The sequence below is a fragment of the Falco peregrinus genome, chromosome 6 (genome assembly GCF_023634155.1).
Source record: "Falco peregrinus isolate bFalPer1 chromosome 6, bFalPer1.pri, whole genome shotgun sequence".
NCBI classification, from domain to species: Eukaryota; Metazoa; Chordata; class Aves; order Falconiformes; family Falconidae; genus Falco; species Falco peregrinus.
The window spans coordinates 51,264,126-51,282,754 of NC_073726.1; the positions used below are offsets into that span (position 1 = coordinate 51,264,126).

Sequence of the window (18,629 nt, forward strand, 5' to 3'; positions counted from 1 at the left end):
CACTTCTAGAAGCTAACTCCCTCTCTGGTCAGGGACCTATTCTAACTTACAACTGCAGGTCATTTTCTTGTCAACATACACTCACTTGGGTTTTCATTGCAAAATCACAGGCTTTTTGTATTATGTTTAAAAAGGAACCTGGACGGCTAGATATGCAAATAAACACATCAGTAGTACTTTTTTAAAGCACTCTGAAGGACTTACGCATATCATGTCCTTAAGCAGATGTATAAATTATGCTAATGTAGCTATGTGTCTTAACTTTCTTTCTAAATCTTTTGAATACGTTTTTTCTTCACCCTTCATAAAATATGTAGCAATGATCTATGCTAACTTTTAAAAGGCTGTGGATAATTAGCTCTGTGGAAACTGTCAGTAGATGGAACACTTCGGGTTTTTTTTTTCTGTGATAACCTAGTACTTGGTTACATCCTTAATATTATTTTCATTCATCTTTTTAATCCAGTATCAGAGAGAACTCCATCATAACTGCATTATCCATGGATACTGTTTTCAATAGTAAAACTTTCTTGATTTTTCTTTCAAGATTGAGCTTCTCAAACACCTTCCTGAAGGTGAAAGGACAGAGCAAAGCTTCGTCAGGGAGCTTCAACTTTTAAGGTAACGTACTTTTAAACAGCTAAATAAATAACCTTAGCCAGTATACATGAAACAAGAATGATCAGGAAATTTTATTTTCTAGTATTTTTTTAATATTTTCTAAAAATTGTTCTAAAACTTTTATTTTTACAGACTAACTACTAGTCAGTTAGAGAAAGAGAAAGCAGAACTAGCTCACCAGGTGGAAGATTATAAGCACCTCCTACACACATATACAAGTGAAAGTCCTGCAGCCGGTAATCATTTTCAATACCTAAAATAAAGACCTTCCTGTATTTTGGCCCTATTTTTATTTAACATGTATGTGCAAAACAATAATAAATCTAGTTATTTGAACTGTATTAATACCAGAGTAGAGTAAACTGGAGCAGACTCAGGTCTTGGATTTTTGAGTACTTACACAAGCTTTTCATAGAGAAGTGTTACTAAAAATCTCCATAATTACCTTGAACAAGACAGTGTAATCTTTGTAACAGTTTTCCCATTCTGAGAGGATAATGTAGTTCATGCCACCATTTGCATTATAAACCTCAAAAGACTGTTTGTAAGATGTCAGTCATTCCTTGAGAACCTCTTGCCTACCCCTGTTGCCTTGGGTTCCAAGCTGCCAGAGAATGAGCATCTATTTCCAGATACCAGCTCTGTGAATGATTTAAGACCTAACAGGCATCTGTCCCATAGGAAAAGCAGAGCAGCACACTGCCATATGACTTGGGCGGGGGGAATTAACCCTCTTGAAATTATGAATAAAACTAACAAGATCCTTAATACTACATTATTTCCAGTTTGCCTGTATTTAATTCCGAGAAACTGTACGTGTATTTCTCAGAAGTGTGCTAACAGACTGGCTAGTGAAGTATTGCATTCTGTCACAGGAACTAGACACCACCACCTAATTTGTACAAAAACTAAAGAAAAGCCCAGATGACTTGAATTTTTGATGGTTGTTCATCCCAATACTTAACCCTGTTACAGTAATTCTGCATCTCCTGAAAGCTGAAACAGTTTATTCATGTAATTGATTTTCATTACCTTCAATTTTTTAATAAGTTATCATTATTTTTGCAGGACATAACGAAATTGTAGAGAAGGATAAAATTGGCAAGTTAAGGACAGAAGTAGCTGACCTCCAGACACAGCTGAAAGCCTCAGAGCTGGAAAAACAACAATTAAAGGTGAGTTTCAAGGATCATTCTTGGCAAGATAATGAGCAAAATTATGGCTAGCTAAAAGGCTGTTTAATATTTAAACTAACATTTAATGACAAAGTCAATTTCTACACATGATGTTTATGACGCCAATTTTGTTGTTAGTAAATGTGCTGTTTGTAGGTACAGCTTATTCTCTTAGGAAAAAGGCAAAAAAAGCCGTTGACGTGTATTTCCTAAATTATGGATAAAGATGGTACTCCTTCATTCTTTTTAATAGGAAGAAACAAAAAAGCTGAGAAGAGAACTAGAAAACTGTGACCCTTCCTTTTTTGAAGAAATAGAGGATCTGAAATATAACTACAATGAAGAAGTAAAAAAAAATATTATCTTAGAAGAGAGATTAAAGCAGCTTTCTGAAGAGTTTGGCATTCAAGTGGACAGTCCAGGCAAAGTTTCTGTTGATTAGACCAGTGTTTAGTATCCTCATTATTGACACAGAAAATAAAATTCCAGGGCAGTTTCATAGTACTGATATATTGTTCCAAGATAAAAACAGACAAACAAAAGTCTATTAAAGTTACAATAGTTGGGCACATACCTAAGAATGCAGCACTGGATTAGTCAACAGATTATGGTCAGTATTCATATACATCAGTCAAAATACGAGTTTTACCTCTCCCAACTTATTTGCAATATTACATTTTGATTCAGAACAGTAATTTTGGCAATACGCAGGTGTCAGGTGGAGTTAAAGCCTTGGCCTTACCGTAAAAGCTGAGAAACTCTTAGAACGTGCTAAGTTCCAGATCAATAAGAGTATGTAATTTGTTCTTGCTGCCTTGTGCCATCATACTTCTTAACTGTGGACTCAGGGTCAGTATGCTGGATGTCTGTTCTTACATGCCTGTTTATTCTTACCTCACGTTTAGAAAATCCAAGAATAAATAATTGAAAATAAAGTTACAGCGTTTCAGCCAAACTAATGGTGTTTTTGTAGATAAGTGATTTTTCATTTTGTATATTTTGTATTGCTGGATGTATACTTTTGTAGTCCACATAAAATAAAGCCAACTCAAAACAATCATGCACTCTCACCTTTATTATTTATATGGCATCTTACTTAATATGCCCCAATGAAGTTTCCTAATTGAGCTGCAGTCTGAAAATGGGTATTATTAACCCAAGTCATGTCTCTCTCTAATTACGAAGGATCTCCAAAATAGAACTAGTATACTTTTCTATTATTTACTCTTTTTGTCCCAAAATAGGGGAAGTACCTGCAGGATATAGCTTAATTGGGTTTTCAAGTAATAGCATAATGCCATAGCTTATCAGTCAAACAATACAGTGAAGTTTTCCCCAAAAAGAAATTGTTACAACTTAAAAATCATAAAAGTTCAGGACTAATCTGGTCCCACCTTCAGTATGTCCTTTACTGTTACCAACTAGATCTTAAATCTGAATCATATATATTACAGTGTTGTATTAACTATAGAGGGCAACCTGTGGAACTTTTAACAGTTGATTGCATTCATCAGCTAAGGACCAGCCAGTGTTAGACAACATACTTCTTACACTTAATTATAACAGTTTCCAGAAATGAGTTCAAAAGTTACGGATTTTTCATAACTGAAACATGTGGAAAGCTAGATCTCTACTCTGGAAGTCAGATCTCTTGTTATGTAAAGTAAGTCATTGGAAAAATGTAAAGTTGTACAGTACCTAGGCTGTTGCCCAAGATAGAAGATTAGTTGTAAAGAGTTCTGTGGTAGACACAAGAGGAATGCAGCACATACAACAATTAAAAGAGAAAAATCATTTCAAGCATCAAACTTGATATCTTTCAGTCTGTCAAATCTTTGACCATCCAAGTTTGAGAAATGGTGAAACAAACTCTTAGGTTCAAAGTCAGAGTCATACTTAGTTGTATTAAAAGAAATTACAACAGGCTGAGAATTCAGGTATGTCTCTGCAAGCGGCCAGCGTAAACCAAGATGATGACGATGGAGCTAAAATAAAAAGAAGTAAGATCAGTTTAGAGATTTTGAGATAGTAGCCCAACGGTTCCCAGCCTGAGGGACGTAGGGGGATGTGCTTTAATTCTAGGATCCTCTGCATTAGGGCACTTACAACAAGTAATTGGTTATCTGAATAATATGAGTTACAACAAAGCACAAAAGGCAAACCAGAACCACGGTGTCCTCCACAGCTTCAGAAGTAACATGAACTTGCTAATTCATGAAAAATCATTCTTACTAAAAATACTTGTTTTGTAAGTCAACATTACAGGAAATTACTTTTCTAAATACAAGAATTAGGCTTTAAAATGTTGAATGATTCCTATACAGAGAAGCAAGAAAATATTATGTTCTCAATTATTCTGTTATTAGCATAATGCAGATAATGAAAAAGTTTTAATATGTTGTCATTGATGCAACTCACTGGCTTGACGAATTCTACTGTCACCTGATTTGCTAGAACATTTACTACTAAGGAATTTGACAAACAAGACAAAAAGTGAATACCTCACAAGACTTCACATATTATAAATTATTATAGTGCTCTCCACAGGTCCATCTACATATTTACCTTGATTAAACACCCATCATGGCAGTGCCACACAATTCCTTCAACTTTACCCTCGCTGCAGCCTTCAAACCAAGACAGTATGTCATTTTGTTTCAAAGTAGGTGGGTTCTTTATTTCAAATGCTCCATGGGGTACAAGAAGATGTATAGGTTGCTTCTTGCTTCCTAATCCTATATTAAAAGAAACAAAAATCTTCCTGCTAGTTCCATGTGATAAAGATTTTCCTCACTTCTGTTACTACACCTATCCTAAAAGCCCTCTGTAAAGGTAACTTAGATACTGTAACATTGTCCTCCCTTTTAAGAGAACAGTTAAATATACTTTTAAGTATCAAATGTAGCTGTCTCCACCTCATGTATGATAAGAGATTTGTACAGCTCCCTGCTTTGTCCTTGTGGTGACAAGGTCCTTGTGTGGTCCTTTGTCTCTTCAGTGACCATAAAGCTACTAGCTACATTCTTCATGCTTCAGATCACAATCAATGGCACAAACATCTTAGTTCATGAAAATCTGGCATATTTTCTTATGAATACAGATGAATACTTAAACCAGGCTGTTAACAAATGCATTACCTCTTCACTGACCGTTCAACATAAATCTTCATCTAAGAATACATCTATTAAAATTTTCTGTTGCAGTTCCTTTACATTCTGAGAAAATGCTTAGACCACATAGTATTTTTCCTATCCATCCTTGCAAGTTATCCTAACAGCAAACCTCAGAAATTAGAACTCTCTTGTGCTCGTACCTAATTGGGTTCTGTTATAAGGCTTTTAAAGAGAGAACTCACAACCAAAATTTAGCTTAAATTACATTTCCTTAAAAAATATTAGTATTTCGTAATTTAAAAATTGCAACTCATTACTAACTCTAGGGACTAAAAAAAAAAAATAAAATTCCCCTTTAATGGACTAAACAGTATTAGAAGAGCAATCAAAGAAAATCAGAAAAGGCACCAACAATTAAAAAAGCATTTTAATAGTAATATTTAAGAAAACTTTTCCGGTCAGAATATTTTTTTGAAATACTAAAGCAAAGTGGTTTTATAGTAAGTCCTAAAGAATACACAAGTGGAAAGAGGTTTAATAGACATAAATACTCTCATGACAACTCAATTTTCTGAGGTATTTTTGTGTGAGTTTTCCTTGAGCTAGCCCTTGCTGTCTGTTCTAAAAAGGTTACATTGCTACCTTAGAACTTTTTTAAAAACTTATACAAATAAAATGCGTAATTTTCAGTAAAAAATATCACTAAATAAAACAGTATTTAAAAACATACCATACAAACTTACCATATGGATTTGCATTAATATTAGTGCCAATAAGCTCCAATGTTTGTTCTGAAATTTCTGATAATGGCACCGGACTGATTTCCAGAAGGCCTGGGTCAGCATGGTGTTTCAATACCAGCGCTATTTCAGCATCATAATTTACAACAGATGAGTGCCAGCAATACTGCTTACTATTCTTCTCCACAGGTACCCAACCTATGGGAAAACATAGCATTTTGCTGAAGTAAACATCTGAAATTATCAAATGTGTACTAGAACTGTACATGCATTAAGAAAAAAACCCCACAGTCAATTACAAAGACGAGTAACATGAAAAAACTGTGTCATATCTCAGAGAAATGGCAGAGGAATGTAACGTGGCAACTGTGCCTTCCACTGAAGCCCTGTGAGTCTGTACAGTAAACTAATTATTTTTAATGTGTCAGAAAACAAAGCCTTTCTGTATAGTGAATGAATAACATCCCAATTGTTTTCTGAATATGTTAACTACTACTTTCATCTCTGGAACTAAATCTAATTCACTTGAAAAATGGACTTCACACACACACACCCATTTTACCTGTGCTGCATCATAGGTACCTGGCATATGTCCATTTTCATCGGGCAAAGGACTGCCATTAGAGAACTCTATGTCCTTTGCTGGAATCCAAGTATCTGGAACAGGCTTGAAATCCTCTTCAACATTCCAAACAAATTCTAGACATATAAACATGACATTTAAGTTTTAGTAAACTGTTAGCCAATTTTGATCATCTTTCAATGCAAGTATTAAAACGCCACTAATCTAAACCTTGGTTTACAGACAGCAGTCCTAGTTTGTACAAGCACCAATATCTGGCACAGTCAGGCAGTCTACAATTACGAAGGTTTAAAGAAGCACGGTAGCCTTTAAGTAGTTTAAAAGTTCAAAAACTAAGATTTAAAAAAATAGCTACCTAAATAGCCAACATTATATTTAAATAGAGCAAGAGAAGTAGAATAGACTAGACTATTTCAACTGGTAGTGACCTGCAATGATCACCTAGTCTAACTGCCTGACTAGTTCAGAGCTGACCAAGTTAAAGCCTGTTGTTAAGGGCATTGTCCAAATGTCTCTTAAACACTGACAGGCTTGGGGCATCAAACATCTCTCTAGGAAGCCTGTTCCATCCTTTCACTACCCCTTCTGTAAAGAAATACTTCCTAATATCCAGTCTGAACCTCCGTGGCATAGACTTGAATAATTTCCGCAAGTCCTATCACTGGATACCAGGGCGAACAGATCAGCAATCCCTCTCCACCTCCCCTCCTCAGGAAGCTGCAGAGAGCAGTGAGGTCACCCCTCTGCCTCCTTTTCCCCCAAGCTAGACAAGCCCGAAGTCCTTATTAGCTGCTCCAGCCCTTTCCCCAGCTTTGTTGCCCTCCTCTGAACACATTCAAGGACTTTCACGTTCCTCTGAAACTGTGCCCCCAGAAGTGCACACGGTACTGCAGGTGAGGTCACACCAGTGCTGGGCACAGTGGGACAATCACCCCTTTTGGCCGGCTGGTCACGCTGTGGTTGATGCACCCCACGATGCGGTTTGCGCTGTGGGCTGCCAGGGCACGCTGGTGGCTCATGCTGAGTGTGCTGTCAACCAGCACCCCCAGAACCCTTTCTGCAGGGCTGCTCTCCAGCCTCTCCTCTCCCAACTTGTATTAGCACCTGGCATTACTCTGCCCAGGTGCAGAATCCAACACTGGGACTTGTTAAATTTCATCCCATCAATCATAGCCCAATGCTCCAATCTATCTAGATCCCTCTGCAAGGCATCTTGTCCCTCAAGACAGTCAACAGCACCTCCCAGTTTAGTGCTTGCTGATGATGCATTCAACTCCTCTGCATCCAGATTGTTGAACAGAACTGGCCCTAGAATTGAACCCTGAGGAACACTGCTGGTGACCGGCCACCCGCCAGATGTAGCACCATTCACTATAATCCTCTGAACTCTGCCCTTCGGCCAGCTCTTCATCCAGTGCACTGTGAACATGCTCATCTCACAGCGGGAACACTTGTGCAGAAGTATGCTGTGAAGGACAGTATCAAAAGCCTTACTCAAGTCCAGAAAATCTACATCCACCCAGCCAGTGACCTTATCGTAGAAGGATACTAAACTAGTTAAACAGGATTTTCCCTTTGTGAACCCACAATGACTGTGCCTGATGGCTGCACTATTCTTCAAACACTATTGAATAGTAAACAGTATCATCTTCTCCATAATTTTTCCAGGAACTGTGGTAAGACTAGCAGATCTGTAGTTCCCTGGGTCTACCTTCATGCCCTTTTTGTAGATTGAAGTAACAGTGGCTAGCTTCCACACTGCAGGGAACTCCCAAATCCCAAAACCTTTGGCAGATGATTGAGAGGGGTCCTGTCATAACATCCGCTAGCTCTTTAAGTACTCCAGGATGAATCCCATCAGGCCCCATGGACGTGTGAACATTCAGCTGGTACAGCTGGTCCTTTACAATTTCTATGTCCACAAATGGAAAGTCCCTGTTCCCACACCCATGGGCCTCCAATTCATGGGACTGGGCAGCCCAAGGTCTATCAGCATTATTAAAGACTGAGGCAAAACATGCCTCCACTTTTTCTTCATCTTCATTAAATGATCATCTTCAACAAGTACCAGTCCAATGTTTTCTTTAGACTGCTTCCTGCTATTAACAGACTTTAAAAAGCCCTTGTGATTTGAAACAACACTGGCCACTTTCAAGTCTAATTGAGCTTTGGCCTTTCATGTTTTCTCCCTGCATATATGAACCATGCCGCTTTAATCTTCCTGTAAAGCCTGACCTCGCTTCCAGAGAACAAATAAATTCTTTTTTCCTAGAGCTCCACAAGGAGTTCAGCCAAGCTGGTCTTCTGCCCTGCTTGCCTGACTTAACAACACAGTGGAACCGCTTGCTCCTGTGCTTCTAAAAGGCGGTGCTTAAAGACTGACCAGCACTTATGGACTCCTAAGCCCTCAAAAGCAGATCCCCAGGGTACTCTGCTAAATAGCTCCCTAAATAGCTTAAAGTTCACTCTCTTAAGTCCAGGGTAGCAGCTCTGCTGTCCTTGTTTCTACTACACCAAAAATCTAAAACTCAACCATTTCACAATCTCTGTGGCCAATGTGGCTACCTATCATCACATTCCCCAGAAGCCCTTCTCTATTCACAAATAGGAAGTGTAGAAAGGCATCTTTCCTAGTTGGCTTACTGAGTACCTGTGACAAAATTACCTCCTACAAACTTGAATTTTCAAGACCTGCTCATCACAGCAATATTATATTCCCAGTTGATGCCTGGGAAGTTCAAATCTCCCATGAAGACAATGGCTGCTGATGCAGAAATTTATCCTAATTGCCTATACACTAACTCATCAGTGCTTACATCCTGGCTGGGTAATCAGTAGTAGACACCCACTACAACACCTCCTTTGTTTTCCATCTGCCTAATCCTCAACCACATCATCGCTAACTGTAAGGGCTGTACAATCAAACCTCTCCCTTATGTAGAGCGTGACACCTCCACCTTGCTGCCCCACCTATCCCTCCTGAACAGCCTGTAGCCTTCCATCCAGTCACTGGACTCATTTCCCCAAATGTCACTAACACCAATGAGATCATAGCTCTGGGAACTGACCAACGCTTCCAGTTCCAGTTTGCTTCTCATACTGCATGTGTTGGTGTACAAGCATTTCAAATATACTCCTGAACCCCCTGTGCTCCCAGGCGCAGTGTAAATGTTCTCATTAGTACTGCCACCCTCCAGAAATGCCATGCCAACCCCTGTCTTACCAACTGTAATCCTTTTAGTATCCCCTTCCCACATCAATTTAAGTTCAAAAAATCTCTTGCAGTAAAATTAAGAGTGACATTAAAAAACTGGAGCAGGATCACTGACATTTCCTCTGTTAGACTAGAGCCGTTTTTCCAACTGGATAACATGTTGCCAAAAAAAAAAGGAAAGAAATTTCACTAACCTTTGCAATCTTCCAATGAATACAAGAATCGTTTAAATCTTTTTTCAGCTTGTTTGTTGGGTTTTCGATCCAGCCTCGCCCATAGATATGGTTGCCCTAGAGTTTCCAGAAGGATAAAAAGTTTACTGAGATAAACACACCCTGCAGAGTACTGAAATCAACAACACAAAAGGCAAGAGATGGGTTCCCATTTGCCACGGGAGAAATTTTAGATCCAAAGACACTATATAAAATTCATACATTAATTACTAGATAGGAATCTAAAAATCCGTATCTAGATTCACGCCTAGTGTAATACAGAGATTCCTTCCAATTTCAGGTAAAGGCAAGAAGCCCAGCAATCCAATGAACCACAATCTTCCCACTTCCTCCCAACCTCCACACTTCTTTTAATTCTTCCCCAGGAGATTAGACACCTTTTATCATACAAATTCTAATGTAGAAGGAAAATTTACTAATAAAAAAAATCTTAAAAACTGGAATAGTTCCTTGACTGGCATGTTCACTTAAACCATACTTCAGGTATTTCAGAGAGTAAACTCTATTAACTACTTTACAAACACCTCCTATGTTTACAGTTACTATCACTTTGTGGTAGAGATGTTTAGTAACCGTTCAATTCACAACGGCTTTAATCCAATAGATCATACAATAAAAGTGAAAACTAAGTAAAACAAGGCTTCTAGGCAGCATGAGAAATCTGCATATGGATCTTCCTTATTACCTTTATAGGTAGTTACATAACAGCAGGTTCCGTCCACCTTTTCAGTAGGAATTGCATTGTATATATCTGCCTCTAACGCCTTTCCAGTTAGAGTTTCAGTTGCCAAAACTTTAAATGGCTGAAAAGAAGACAGGTATTTTAAACCCTCATCGTGGCAATGTTACTGCCTTGTTCTCATATGGATTCTTGTCAAGTACTACACATTATAGTGCTGATTTCTAATCCAATCCAAATACACCCTTGTTTCTTCAATACATGACAGTTTGGAAAATGCTCTACAACAAAAGAACTAAGGCAACCTGCTTGCTAATTCCCTCCCTCTCTTCCATTCTTAATTAGTGTTTAGGAATTACTTTGCCTTCTCCTTTAAAAAGAGCATATAAACTAGATGCATTCCAGTCCAACACTGCAATATTTGGAGTTGTGCCTTCCTGTATTACAATGGCAACAGAAATTCATCTAGCTAGAGGTCTAGAGCTAGACAGGAAAATGCCACCTCAATCTGTCATAACACTGCCTTTTATATCTTCAGAAGAAATAACTTTGATTGAGCTCTCTTTCACCTTACTACGTAGTCCAGGTCTTACAGCTGCAAATGAATTCTTCTGTCATAGGCCTAACACTTCTTTGATCACAGAAAGAAAAAAGTAGAAGAAAAAAAGAGAAGCTTCTTTTTTCCCCACAAGGCTCACAGAGGGGGACAGCTGGATGGTTTTACACAAGTTCCCAGTGCGGTCATGTTGGATCAGCCTCACTCCTCGCCATGACCTCTTGGCCTCTTCCCAACGCTTAGGAAAAGTAAACACCTGAGTGAACCCCTGGATGCAGATGGCAGGAAAAGAGCGGGACAGAACCGGAACGGCACCCAGACTACCTTTCTTTCCTGCATTTAAGACGGGGCGAGGACAGTCCTAGGGAAATCTCTACTGCGCATTTCACTCAAGGCCTGAGGCGAAACCTCTCGCCACTGGGGTGTCCCCCGCCCCGCCGCCATGCCGGGCCGGGCAGGTACGATACGTTCGGTGCTGCTGCCTGTCCCCCTCGCTCCCCTCCGTCCCACTGTGCGGCAGCTCTACCCCGGGCCCCGCCATCATCCCGGGCCTAGGCCTGAGCCCGGCCCCACGGCCCCGTCTGTCTCCCGGCGGCTCCCTGCTGCCCTGCAACCTGGCGTTCCCGCTTGGCCGACGGCTCCTCCTTCACTTCGGTCACGAACAGACACGGCACCTTGCGCTGCACCGCGCCTCGGCGGCTCATGGCCCCGGCCGCGCTCCCGCCGCCGGCTCAGCGCCCCGCGCCCCGCCGGAACTGCGCCTGCGCCGCCCGGCCACCGCGGGGCGCGACGGGAAATGGAGTCATCGCCGCCCGCCTGGCGGGAGGCCTGCGGCGCACCCGTGCGCCGGGGGGGGCGGCAGGGAGGCGGTGCGCCGCGGCCGAAGAATCTCGTCATCAGCCGCCAGCGAGGCGGGGGTGCTGCCGCGCTCCAACGCCCAGCCCGGCCGCGCCGGGGGCAGCTCAGCTTTCCAGAGGGGTGGCTCCCGCCGTGGCAGGGCCGCCTCACCCCGGGCTGAGGCCAGTGCGTGGTGACCCGGCCGCGTCGGCGGCCCTTAGCCGTAATCATGGAACCATAGACTCGTTTGGGTTGGAAAAGCCCTTTGAGATTATCAGGTCCAACCATTAACCCAGGACTGCCAAGTCCACTGCTAAACTGCATCCCTCGGCACTGCATCTACGCGGTTTTTAAACACCTGCAGAGATGGTGATTCCACCACCTCCCTGGGGAGCCTGCTCCAATGCTTAACCATCCTTTCAGTGAAGAAATTTTTCCTGATACCCAATCTAAACGTCCCCTGGCACAAGTCATTCCCTCTTGTCCTGTCCCTTGTTACCTGGAAGAAAAGACCTTCTCCCACCTCACTACAACTTCCTTTCAGGTAGTTGTAGAGAGTGAGAAGGTCCCCCTCAGCCTCCAGGCGAAACAACCCCAGTTCCCTCAGCCACTCCTCATCAGACTTACGCTCTAGACCCTCCACCAGCTTAATGGCCAGTCTTTGGACACGCTCCAGCACATCTATGTCTTTCTGGTAGTGAGAGGCCCAAAACCTGAACACAGTATTCGAGGTGTGGCCTCACCAGTGCCCTGTACAGGGGGGACAATCACTTCCCTGGTCCTGCTGGCCACACTCTGTCTGATACAAGCCGGGATGCTGTTGGCCTTCTTGGCCACCTGGGCACACTGCTGGCTCACGTTCACCCAGCTGCCAGCCAGCACCCCCAGGTCCTTGTCCATCAGTCAGCTTTCCAGCCAGTCTGCCCCAAGCCTGTAGCATTGCGTGGGGTTGGTGTGACCAGCGTGTGGGACCTGGCACTTCTCCTTGTCGAACCTCATACACTCGGCCTCAGCCCATCAGTCCAGCCTGTCCGAACCCCTCTGCAGAGCCTTCTTACCCTCGAGCAGATCAGCTCTTCCCACCAACTTAGTGTCATCTGCAAACTTACTGGGGGTGCACTCGATCCCCTCATCCACATTGTCAATAAAGTTATCCATTGGCAATGCCATTCCCCTGGCCTGGCAGGCTTTCCTCAGGCTGCCTGCTCTGCTTTGGAGGTGCCACACGCTCAAGCTTGGGGTGTGGATATCCTGTCCCCAGGGTCCAGGACAGCAGCATCATGTTTTTACCAAGCCTCTCTGCCTCATTCTACAGGCTTTGAATCGGTGGTGGCTTCACCCTGGTTGGACACCAGGTGCCCACCAAAGCTATTTTCACTTTTATCACTTCTTATCTTATCACTTCCCTTATCTTATCTTATTTACACTCTTATCACTTCCCTCTTCAGCTGTGCAGGGGAGAGAAAGGCAACAAAAGGCTGGTGGGTCAAGAGACAGACAGGGAGAGATCACTCACCCATTAATGTCACTGGCAAAACAGACCTGACTCGGGGAAATTAACTTAAATGATAACAAGCCAAATCCAGGTAGGGTGATGGGAAATAAACCCTAACCATTTAAAACACCTTTCCCCATCCCTCCCTTCTTGCTGGGTTCAACTTCACTCCTGATTTTCCTCTTATCTCCTCCCCCTCAGTGGTGCAGGGAGACAGGGAATGGGGGCTGTGATCAGTTCATCACAGGTTGTCTCTACCATTCTTTCCTCTTCATGCAAAATGAGTTCTTCCTGATGGTACCTTCTCCTGTGCCTCATTTATGCACTAGCCAGAACACTATAAAGAGATCCTGTTTGGACAGATCTTGGCAGTGTTAACAGTTTCTTCCTATGGCTGCTCCTGCCCATAGACAGTTCATTATTTATGGTCATCATCTGCTTTCCTGAATTCTCCTTTCAGTTCACAGCTCTTGCCAGTACTCCCCATCTTGATCCCAGTGAGCAGTTTCAGGGTATACTTAGGCGAAGTCATTCCTATAGAAATCACTTTATTCCAGTGCCAAGGTACTAGTGATCAGGCATGGGTTGTTTTCCTTTGCAATTAGTCCTTGCAATCCATTTGAGTCATCCACTGATATTTGAGTTACAAACATATTCAGAGACTCCTAGAGAAACTAGAAGACTTCCAGTTGTTTCAATCTCTTTGTACTTCTTACCCAGCTTGTATGTAACCACAGCTGAGCCAGCCTCGCACCATTTGTGCCCATGGAGTAAATGGCACCTGCTTTTCATGTACACATCTGTCAGTTTTCACACTGGCAGACTAATAGTGTACAGTATAAGTGTACTCTGGTGATTACTCCATCCAGTCCAGTGGTGGTGACGCTTTTTTTGGTTTTGGTTTTTTTCCCTAAGGAACCACCAGTCACATGCACTTCTGGTGTGCAATGGACCAGTAGTCCTCTTTCTTGAATTATTCCTTCTACCTTCCTCCCTTCTCTTTGGCTTCATCTGTAACCTTATTACTCTTTAAGTGATGGCATCCTGCTCTTATGAGGTTGCAGGTCTCTGACGTGTTCATCTCCAAGTCACTGATGTTACTCAGTGTTGTAAATTTGACCCCATGTCCTGGGGATGTCAGTATATCTTACCATTTTCCAGGACTGAAATTTCATTTCCCCCCCTAGCTATTTTTTCATAAGAGGTGTCCTGGGACCTGAATGGGTACAGAGGTGTTAATTTGGGGCACAAGTGTACACTCTTCTTTCTGCTTTAGCTGTGGCAGTGGATTGCAGGGAAGTGAGAAAAAGCTATGAACATCAACAGTATAAGCAGTTAACAGCTAACATTTTACTAACAGAAAGCGGCAAATGTCTCAATCCAAAGAAAGCAGTACCATGAGAAACACAAAGGTGTAAGAGACTGCATTGGTGAGAACCACCATCGCCATGGCAGGTGTTTGTCTCATTGCTATGGCAGGATACTCACACCATCACCACAGCAAATGTTTATCTCAACGTTGTTAAGGCAGGAAACCTACTGACTGGCACCACGGAGCAACAGGGGGAGCTAATCCTGAGAAATTTACCCAAACCCCTGTGCAGGTGCCCAGACCCAGGGTCAGGGGGATCGAGGGGCCTGGAGACCTCTGAGGACCACCTGACAGTATTGGGCACGCACACCATCGCCAGGTAGAAGGTGTGGTTAAGCAGAACAGCTTGTGACAACCCTATAAAAGAATGAAACCAACCAACATCGGACAGACCGTTCCCCCACCAGACTTGGAAACAAATTGGACCATCAGGATGCCACAGCTCTGGGGTGGTAGCTATTGCTGTGAACTATTGTATTCATTCATTCTTTCTTTTTTTTTTTTTTCTTTCTTTCTTTCTGTCCAGCCATCCTTCCGTCCTTCCATCCTTCCTTTCTCTCTATCTCTTACTCTTTCTCCTTTGCATTTGCAGACTTGTTGTCTGGCAAGTAAAGATCCTTGGCTCTTGAATCCATTTTGAATCTTAGTTCTGTTCCCGAGAATACAAGCAGAACCTCGCTCCAATCTTGGACCAGCATGCAACAACTGGGCGCAAGGATTTTGATTAGAAAGTAGGCAAAGAGTACGATTTCTCTTTGTGGTATCAAAGATGTTTTTCCAATAGCACAGTTTCTATGGCAAGAATATGGGTATTATTTATGCCCAGCCAAATGGTTTGTTCCATTTTATGCTAAAGAAACGCTAGGGTGGGAGACTTTGAAACAGTCCAATTTTCCATACTTTACACTGAAGCAGTGGAGATAAAGAAAGGTATTCAAGCTGGACAGGTCACATAGCACCTGATGTCACCAGCTGGAGGAACGGTTGGCAACCATTGAAATGTAACATTCTATACTGGCTTGCAACTGCCTTTGTCAGTTCAACAAGCAGGGAGAAGGCACCACCTCCTTCGTTCCCACGTATGTCACTGTTGGAGTTTTGTTTCAAAGAAGAAGCAGAGCTAAGGTTCTAAAGGTCCAGCTTTTCAAAGAAAGCTACTTTCAGGATAAGACTACAATATTAAGGAATCCTCCTTCTGTCCGGAAGCAGAGGTTGCAGTCAAAAAAAAGACAAATGGTGAACCAATATGAACCTAATTATAGTATTTGATTATTAAGAATTGTTGCAAGTCTTTGTTTAGTTTTCTGGTAATAATTTAAAAATATTTCCCACAGATGTTTCTGATGGGATGCCTAAGACTGCTGCAGATATTGAAGAGGAAAGGGCAATAAAGGAAATATGCTATAGATCTGGTAAATACGAGATTAGTCATTCTTTCCTAAACTTCAGTGCTGCCGTTAATCATTGGGGTTTTTTTCCCCTCTTGGGGTGTGTTTAGGAGATTATTACAGGAGTCAGTGCCCTCACAAACACCAGTCAACAAGAACTGTGTCTTCACCTCAAGAAAAGCAGCTAAAATCCTTGGAAGCTGCCAAGCAAGACCTGCAGAAAAGTGAGTACTTTTCATCTTCTTGCACAATGTTTACCACTTTTAAAATTACTGTTACAGGGAGAAACTATTAAATAGTTTGTCCCTCCTCCCTGCTTTTTTAATGTAGTGACAATAAAAGATAGCATATTACAAAGAGCATAAAAATATGTTGCTGTTTTCCCCCGGAATTATACATATATAGTGTCACACCTGCGGTGACTGCCTGCATCAGTTATAGATGGCAAAGGTCAAAATGGTCTATTAACTCTGTGTGTACTTTCCTGAGATACACAACTTAGGTCTTTCATAGAATTCTTCTTCATGATCAAGATTTATGGAGTCTAAGTGTAACCATCCTAAGTTTAGGAACATAGTTTAAATTTCTCATCTAGGCTCTCTGTTGTAAATGGAGAGAGACTGTCACTCTTATGGGCTATTTACTGCATCATAAGATAATGGCAAAGAAAGGTGAGATGAGTCACTTTCTCAGAGCTGCTTCACGCTCTCCACTGGCTGTCTTAGGTGTCTAGATGACAAAATGTGGTCATACATCAAACTTTTCTACAACTAATTTTAGAATAAGTAACCCCTCCTTAAGTGTCCTAGAAAAGAGAGTTTAAAAAGATTTTTTTTTGTTTTGAATGTTGAGCTTTATCCAACATAATTAAGTTCAAATAAATACAAAGTAATAAATATTTACCTCCTTTATTATGTTTCTCTTTCATTCCTGACCAAGTGGCATGACTGAAATAAATCTGTGTTAGTTTTTTACTGAGTAAGTAACAATATAATTCCACTTTAGGAGTAAGAGTTATCTTCTTAGTATAACAAGACACCAGAGTAATCAGTACATCAGACATTAAGAATTGCTGGGCAAAAATATGACCTGCTTCTTGTAATAAAAATGATTATTATTGTTTATTTTATGTAAATTTCATGTTTTTATGTAAGACGGATTTAAGTACGATGATGTGCTCATAAAGAATGGGAATGGAAAAATTATCTCTATTTCAAATCATACAAACATGTGAAGCCATGCATTTTTGGCTGATTGCTGCTACCAGCCTAAATTGTTCAACAGAATTGGACCACATTTTTTTCTTCTTTCTACATTTAAAATGTTGGTATTAAAATAGTTTTGATAAGCCCTTTCTGGCAAGCTTTTAGATATATTTAGACCATAGACAAGGAAAGCAGTAACAAATACATGAATATATCTTTTAAGATAGGTCTTTATTTATAATTAGATACATTCAGAGAACAGGATAGAGATGTTTCCCCAAAGTGTTTCTTCAGCTGAGTTCTGAGGCTTTAGGTACTTAGACATCAGGTGCTTAAGTTCCACTAGACAGGGTCCAAATCACTAACAAAAACTAGAAAAGAATATAAACCAAGAGGTTAAAGGAAATTGTGCTAAATTGTATCTGAAATTGAGAAACAATGGATATATTTTTTCCTACAAGCAAATATACTTCCATATCTTATAATGCAGCAACTTGGAGGAGAAGAAATACATGTTCAAGAACATTCTGTAACTTTAAAGCAACCATTCAGGTAATTGTTTGACAGAAAATTTTACAGTTCAGTCTTTTTAGAAACAGTGACATCTCTCCCCGCTGAGAAAATGTAAAAGTGCTTTTAAAACTTCCTCAGCCAAAACCAGCAAGACTCTTGAGCTATGCTGTGTAGTTTGAAAGAGCCATTAATAGTTTGTTTGCAGACACGAAATTTTGCCTGTTTAAATAACCCCTGATTTCTCATTTTTTAAAACAGTACTGATAAGAAAGAAAAATATGTCACTGCCTTTAAAGTGAGTGGCTACAAGAGGTGGGTTTTGACTTGTAGCACTGGACAAAGCACAGTAGAGACTATATGACTGTCATCTGTCTCTGTTGGACTGCTGGTGAGGCATCTGCGCCAGCCGAATGCTGATCAGCTGAGGTCATAAAGGCTACAAAACAGTCACAAGGTACCCTAAGGACCATCAATGCATTTTACAGCTGTCTTGAAAGCAGGGATTAGAACTTCTAACTCGTGTCTCATGTTGAAAGTTTACTACATAAAATGTTTTTGAAAGACCATATAGTTTTACTCTAATAAATTTTGCACAAAATATTTTGTATATCTTTTGTCAAAAGAATCAAGAAGACATGGAAGTGACTAGGAGAACCATGCTTAGAGAAAAAGAGATTAACTGAGTACTTCAATTTACAAGAAAAGTCTAAATTGAAACAAGGAAATTATCAGTTGGAAGAGCCAAAGATGATAAAATTGCAAATTTGAAATATAAGATGTAAGAAGTAGACTCTACCATTTTAAAACTAATTAAAAAATCCAAAAGTACGCTCTGTGTGGTCACGTATTCAGGTCTTCAATATATTCATTAAGTTTAATCTGTTACAAAAATTTGGCTGTTGACA

At 41.0% G+C, this 18,629-nt stretch overlaps 2 protein-coding genes across 11 annotated transcripts in view; one reads left to right on the forward strand and one right to left on the reverse strand.

Moving 5' to 3' along the window:
* Window positions 1-2,853, forward strand: part of CEP290 (centrosomal protein 290) — a 54,828-nt gene extending 51,975 nt beyond the window's left edge. For all 9 annotated transcript variants that reach the window (XM_055808293.1, XM_055808292.1, XM_055808291.1 and 6 more), the window contains 4 exons: window positions 548-621; window positions 754-857; window positions 1,690-1,796; window positions 2,050-2,853. In XM_055808293.1, coding sequence (XP_055664268.1) covers window positions 548-621; window positions 754-857; window positions 1,690-1,796; window positions 2,050-2,238 — 474 coding nt within the window. In that variant the 3' untranslated portion in view covers window positions 2,239-2,853. The remainder of the gene's footprint in view (window positions 1-547; window positions 622-753; window positions 858-1,689; window positions 1,797-2,049) is intronic.
* RLIG1 (RNA 5'-phosphate and 3'-OH ligase 1) lies at window positions 2,853-11,682 on the reverse strand. 2 transcript variants are annotated; one of them, XM_027794188.2, is made up of 7 exons: window positions 11,529-11,682; window positions 10,365-10,482; window positions 9,641-9,736; window positions 6,232-6,348; window positions 5,653-5,847; window positions 4,362-4,531; window positions 2,853-3,781 (listed from the first exon to the last, which is right to left on the reverse strand). In XM_027794188.2, the coding sequence occupies exons 1-7, from the start codon at window positions 11,616-11,618 to the stop codon at window positions 3,593-3,595; spliced, it is 975 nt and encodes a 324-aa protein (XP_027649989.2). In that variant the 5' UTR covers window positions 11,619-11,682; the 3' UTR covers window positions 2,853-3,592. The 2 variants fall into 2 exon arrangements, with proteins under 2 accessions (XP_027649989.2, XP_055664279.1); XM_055808304.1 differs by having other exon boundaries at window positions 11,589-11,670.
* Between the last annotated feature and the right edge of the window lie 6,947 nt (window positions 11,683-18,629).

Excerpts from the sequence above, each read along its gene's own strand:
- RLIG1 (XM_027794188.2), bottom strand. The coding sequence starts at position 11,618 with ATGAGCCGCCGAGGCGCGGTGCAGCGCAAGGTGCCGTGTCTGTTCGTG. Across the intron at positions 9,737-10,364 it reads TTATGTAACTACCTATAAAG|GGCAACCATATCTATGGGCG; the intron begins GTAATAAGGAAG and ends TGGAAACTCTAG. Across the intron at positions 3,782-4,361 it reads ATGATGGGTGTTTAATCAAG|CTCCATCGTCATCATCTTGG; the intron begins GTAAATATGTAG and ends TTTTTATTTTAG.